At 49.7% G+C, this 5,992-nt stretch overlaps 1 protein-coding gene across 1 annotated transcript; it reads right to left on the bottom strand.

Moving 5' to 3' along the window:
* Positions 1-4,113: 4,113 nt before the first annotated feature.
* Positions 4,114-4,420, bottom strand: LOC107292345 (arginine-glutamic acid dipeptide repeats protein; the record flags this gene model as incomplete). Its single annotated transcript, XM_015821425.1, has 1 exon — positions 4,114-4,420. A coding segment is annotated over exon 1 (307 nt), but the record flags the coding sequence as incomplete, so codon positions are not given.
* Positions 4,421-5,992: the final 1,572 nt, after the last annotated feature.

Genomic DNA, 5,992 nt, shown 5'->3' with positions numbered 1-5,992 from the left:
CTCCTCCTCCTCTCCATTATCCTTCTGCTCCAGTCCGCAAACTCCACTCCCTTCTAGCACTGATGACGTTACCCAGTTTGGCAATAAAACGTCCGCAAGGAGACCCCCCCCAGCTCAGGAAGTACCAAGGACCCCACCGTCAAGTATTCCCAGCAAATGGCAGAAGCCAGAGAACAGGCGGCGGTTTTTTGCATTCACGGATTGATTGAGGCTGTTTCTGTTGTCTCTAGCAAGGCCGTGGCTATTTAATTTCTCCCTCTTTTTTTTTTTTCTTTCTTCCCCTTGTTGTTTCCCCCCCCCCCCTTTGAGTCTTTTGCTTTTCCCCTCTGTAATTCTGGCACGCTGGCTTCTCTCTCAGCTGGTGAAGCTGTCAGAACAAATAGCAGGCAATATATGGGAGCTAGGCAAACACATGGGTCAATGTCAAACAGAAGCCAATCGCTCTCCAGGCCCAAAGCCAAAAGGGCTGAGCTTTTCAATTTCGCTCATGTCCTCCCAATCTAAATAGCGTTAGGCTGCTTTAAAACACAAAAAAAGAACGCCTGGGCAAAATCTCTCCCCTTTGCTCCATTCATCGGGGTTTTTTTTTCAAAGCCGCCCCCCTCTCTTCTTCTTCTCCTTCTTTTTTTTTTTTTGCACAAACATTCGCGCCGTCCCTCCCCTCTTTTTCTTTTTCTTTTGCACAAACACGAAGAGCAGATGGGGAATTGAGCGGGGAGCCTCAGCCATCTCCTTGGCGGATGGCGAGGGGGGAAAAAAAAAGCATCAGTGTATAATGATTATAAAGGGAACATTTAACAATTAATTGAGCCGGCAGAGCTTTCGGATTTCCAGGGCTTGCTTGCTAAGCAAAAGGGCAGGGGAGAATTTCAACGGCACCCTAGGAGAGCTCGGCCCAATTAAGCGCTGGGTAAATAACATAAAATAAAAAATCTGGCTCGGCCAGGATGCAAACGTGCTGGAGAGAGATGAGAAAAAAAAGAAAAAACAAAAGGTAAGAGAGATAAAGAGCAAAAAACCAACGCCTTGCGCTGTTGTCCTGCTGCGTTCACAGGTAATCCAACCGACACCAGGCAGCGGCAGGGAAAGCTGTTTAATGGGAGGGTCAGAAACAATGCAATTCCAAGAAGAAGAAAAAAAAGAGAGAGATGTAATATAGAGGACGGCGGTGACAAAATGACAAGCCTTTTATCCGTCTTGGGGTGCAAACAGGTTAAGCAGGAGTGCTGCCACAAAGAGGGGGAGAGGGGGGGGACGAAGCCCCCTCCTCTGGGCCCAGCATATGGGTCACTGCCAAGGCTAGCAGGTCCCCCCTGCCTTAAGAGTCATACATAACCGGACAAGGAAACCGTTTCGTTTTTTACTGAACGAGTGCAAGTAAATAAAACGCTTGCCTGTAGAAAAATTGGCTAAAATTTGGCTAAAATCGGACCCTTCCCGTTGACCGTGCCCTCTTTTTTTTTCTAAATAAACAGCTTTTTTCTTTTTTTTAATTTGCCATCCTCCCTTTTCCTCGCCTCCAAGCTCTGGTGGGGCTCTTTGAGGCTGCCATCTCCCACCCCTCCCCGGTCGACTTTTTCGGCCAAAGCCTGCTTAGAATTGGATGGGGAAAAAGCTGGTGGAACAAAGATGGCTGTGGAAGGGACGTTGTACCCCGGGCCAAGCCCTGGGAGGGGAGCCATGTTATTTTTCTCCAATCCCTGGCCCAGAAAAAGCTGGGTCAAGGAGCCCTCGCCGTTGAGAAAGGTACTTTTGACTCCAAAAGGCCGAAGCGGAGAGGCCGACGGGCTCTGGGAAGCCTTAAGTGGAAAGAGGACCAAGCTGCAATTTGTTAAGAGAGTCTGACAGTCCTCTGTGTTTCTCGGCCGAGGGAGCCAGGGTTGTCCGAAGACAGTTCCCGCAGTTGTGTGAGCACGCACAGAACGCTGTTACCTTCCCCCTGAAGGGGTACCTATTAATCTACTCGCGCTTGCCTGCTTTTGCACGGTTTGGTGGGTGGCCCGCCCCCCAACCGTTGCACGGCGCTGGGCTCCTGAACCCGGAGAGTCAGTTTTCCAGCTGACAAGCTCAGGTTATTGACTCGCCCTGAGTAGTTAATTATGACCCAATAAATAAAGATTAAATTAAGAGTAATGCCTCCATTACAAGGTGGGGACGCCTGTATCCGGAAGTATCCTTTCCCACGGACAGCAGGGCTGTTGGAGATGCAGCTTCCCAGGGATTTACGAGGAAATTACGGATTCTGACTAGGAAAGGGAAATAGCTGGCCAGAATATGGGAATGTGAAGCGGGTGGCTTCCAAAGTAGTGGGTGCTACACGGCTATTTGACACACACACACACACCCCTTTTGTGGGTGAGAATTTTAAGAGACGCCGGCTGAGGAATTCTGAGAGTTGAAGTCCACAAGTCATCAAAGGGCCACGTTTGGAGAGCCTTGCTCTAAAACAGTGGTTCTCAACCTTTTTAATGCCGCGACCCCAACCGGTCGTAAGTCGAGGACTAAACCGGTCGTAAGTCGAGGACTATCCAACCGGTCGTAAGTCGAGGACTTTCCCTGCCCGGGAGCGCCGCGCGTGCGTGGTTCCGCCCCCTGCGCCGGCCGAGGCGTAGCTGGCAAGCGGCAGAGACGGAGCAGGCCGACCACCAGCTGGCCCAGCCCAAGGGAGGTAAGGCACCCGCCGGAAAAGGGGGAAAAAATGGCGTACAAAAAAAATATGGCGTACAAAAAAAATGGCGGACAGCCTTGCTTGGCGACCCCCGTGAAATGGTCGATTGACCCCAAATGGGGTCCCGACCCACAGGTTGAGAACCACTGCTCTAAAAGGATGCAAACGACTAGCGGTCTGCAAGGAACAGAATGCCTTCCATGCCCCGCCATCCGGTCAGAGCTGAAGAAGCTTCGTGGAGGAGAAGCGAAACATCTTCAGAAGAAAAAACAAATTGCTTTTTGAGAGGGTCCTAAGTCCCTTTTTTCAGTCCTGTTCTAACTTCAAATGGCCATGCAATTGCCTGTCCTCAACAAGGCTTGTATGATCAATGAAGGTGCATGACGGAAGCAAGGACACCGGGAGAGAGAACGGGAACAGCATTGGCTTAAATTCAGTTCTGTTAGATTTCCTTTGTGTGTGTGTGTGTGTGTGTGTGTGTGTTTACCTCTTGCTTTCTTTGGCTCACAACGTCTGACTCTTTGCGGGATGCCGCTCATCCCAGAAGGGAATAGCCAGATTGATATGTATGTACTGAGGCATGTAAACAGCCACACGCTTGGCTGCGGGTATCAGCCAAGAACTTTTCATATAGCCATTTCTTTATCAAAAAAGTAAGCCCAAAGCAGCTAGCAGAGAAGAAAACGGCAAAAAAAAAGGGGAACAGGCAAAACATACCGCCGCACCTCTAAATGCCGAAATACAAAAATTCAAGCTATTAATTCTGGCAATGCTATTAAATATCAAGCTAACGTTCCCTGGGAAAAGCCAAGTTTTAGCGTTTCGCTAAAAAAGAACGAAACCTAGAACTAAGGAGAAACTTCCCGACAGTGAGAACAATTAACCAGTGGAACAACCTGCCTCCAGAAGCTGTGAACGCTCCAACACTGGAGGCTTTTAAGAAGAGACTGGACAGCTATTTGTCTGAAATGGTACAGGGTTTCCTGCCTGAGCAGGGGGATGGACTAGAAGACCTCCAAGGTGCCTTCAATCTGTTTTTCTGTTATTCTTCCTTCCTTCCTCCCTCCCTCCCTTCTCCAACACTGGAAGTTTTTAAGAAGAGACTGGACAGCCATTTGTCTGAAATGGTACAGGGTTTCCTGCTTGAGCAGGGGGTTAGACTAGATGACCTTCAACAGCTGCCTGTTGAAAAAGCACCTTTGAGAGTATAACAAGGAAAACGGTGAGCTCCTTGGTTCAGGGACTCTCATTTCACACACACACACAAACACAACACACACAGAATGTGATATAAGAGCTGAGGATATCTCTCTCTCTCTCTCCCCCCCCTCTCTCTCTCCTTCTCCCTCTCTTTCTCTCCCTCTCTCCTTCTCCCTCTTTCTCCCTCTCTCTCCCTCTTTTTCTCTCTCCCCCTCTCTCTCCCTCTCTCTCCCTCTCCCTCTCACCTCCAGGCCGGTAGACGACATCGTCCTCCGTGATGAAGGAGGTGATCTCCCCGTTGTCCGTCCTCTCGTAGCGGGACTTCTTCTTCGGAGGCTTCTTTTTGTTCTTCTTGGTGGACTCCTCGGTGGTGGCGCTGTTGTTGTCATTGTCCTCGTCCTCGCTGTGGTCGCTCTCGGCGTAGTTCTTGGCCCCGCCCTCCAGGGTGCAGCTCCGGCGGGGCCGGGAATGCTCGCTCTCCCGCGCCTTGTCCCGTTTGTCCCGGTCCCGGTCCTTCTCTTTCTCTTTGTCCTTCTCTTTGTCCGCTGTCATGATGCGCCAGGTGCCTTCTTCCGTCCTCTCACGGCTCGGCCTCCGTGAAAGGTAGACAGTCAGCCTGGGCTTCAGTCTTCTGAATTTCGCACGCCACTCCAGGGAAAATGGGACCACGCCGGTAACCCCAGTGTTTTAAAAAGGTCCTGGAGAAGGAGAGAGAGAGACACACACAAAGACCACGTTAGCCACCAGCCACGCCTTGGGGCAACCTGCAAAATCTGTTAAGACGGGTCCTGTGCGTGGCTGCCCTTCAAACGCTCAGCCACGGGGGAATGGGACAACTCGCCACGGCCAACTCACCGTGGCCACGTTGCCGTGGCCAACGCGCTGTGCGACAACTCGCCACGGCCAACTTGCCACGGGACCACTGGCTGCGGAACAATTGAACTACTCCGTTTAGTTGTTTAAAGACAAGTTTAAAATTGTTTTAATTTTTTGCCGTTCGCGTTTCGTTCAGTCCTTCCCTCTGGCATCCTTTCTTTAATGATTCTTTCCCATAATTTCTTTGATATTCGTGCCACTTTTGTCCCGCAACGAGTCGTCCCGCGGCAACGGGGAGTTTCTGCACCTAAAGGCACTTGAGTTATCCCCAAATTCCTAATGGGCAATAGAGGTTGGGACTTTGGAAAAAGTGCAGAGAACAGCAACTAAGAGGATCCAAGGCCTGGAGACTAAAAGACATACGAACAACGGCTGCGGGACTTGGGTTTGGCCAGTCTAAAGAAAAGAAGAAACAGGGGAGACAGGATAGCAGCGTTCCAGTATCTGAGGGGCTGCCACAAGGCAGAGAGGGTCAGGCTATTCACCAGAGCACCAGAGGGAAGGACGAGAAACAATGGTTGGAAGCTGATCAAGGAGAGAAGCAACCTGGAATTAAGGAGAAACTTGCTGACAGTGAGGACAATCAACCAGGGGAACAGCTTGCCACCAGAAATCGTGGGCTCTCCATCACTGGAGATTTTTAAGAAGAGGCTAGATCAGGGGTAGGCAACCTCGGCTCTTTTATGACTCATGGACTTCAACTCCCAGAATTCCTGAGCCAGCTATGCTGGCTCAGGAATTCTGGGAGTTGAAGTCCATGAGTCATAAAAGAGCCGAGGTTGCCTACCCCTGGGCTAGATAGTCACTTTTCTGAAATGGGATAGGTTCTCCTGTTTAAGCAGGGGGCTGGACTAAAAGACCTCCAAGGTCCCTTCCAGCTCTATTCTATTCTATTCTATTCTATTCTATTCTATTCTATTCTATTATTCTTCATCGAAATCGATGGACGAACAACATTATCCTATCCTATCCCATTCCATTCCATATTTTCTATTCTATTCTTATTCTTATTCTATTCTATTCTTCCATGCACTGGGGAGGTCCCAGGGCCCCCCACATCCCCAACATGTTACGACGATAATTCTTTGAAAGGAAACTCGGACTTCATTAAATCTTTTCTGAAGCACGCTGGAAAGTTTAAAGGCGCTATTGTCTCAATGCGCTCCTAGGAACCAAACTTTGTTGTTTTAAAAAAAAAGCCACAGGAAAACAGACACCCTTGGGGTTAACAAAGCTTTCTGCTTCAAA

Source organism: Protobothrops mucrosquamatus, unplaced genomic scaffold (assembly GCF_001527695.2).
Source record: "Protobothrops mucrosquamatus isolate PMUCROS unplaced genomic scaffold, P.Mucros_1.0 scaffold1329, whole genome shotgun sequence".
In the NCBI taxonomy this organism is placed as follows: Eukaryota; Metazoa; Chordata; class Lepidosauria; order Squamata; family Viperidae; genus Protobothrops; species Protobothrops mucrosquamatus.
The sequence above is the reverse complement of the archived record's forward strand: the minus strand, read 5'-3'. Positions and strand labels throughout refer to the sequence as shown.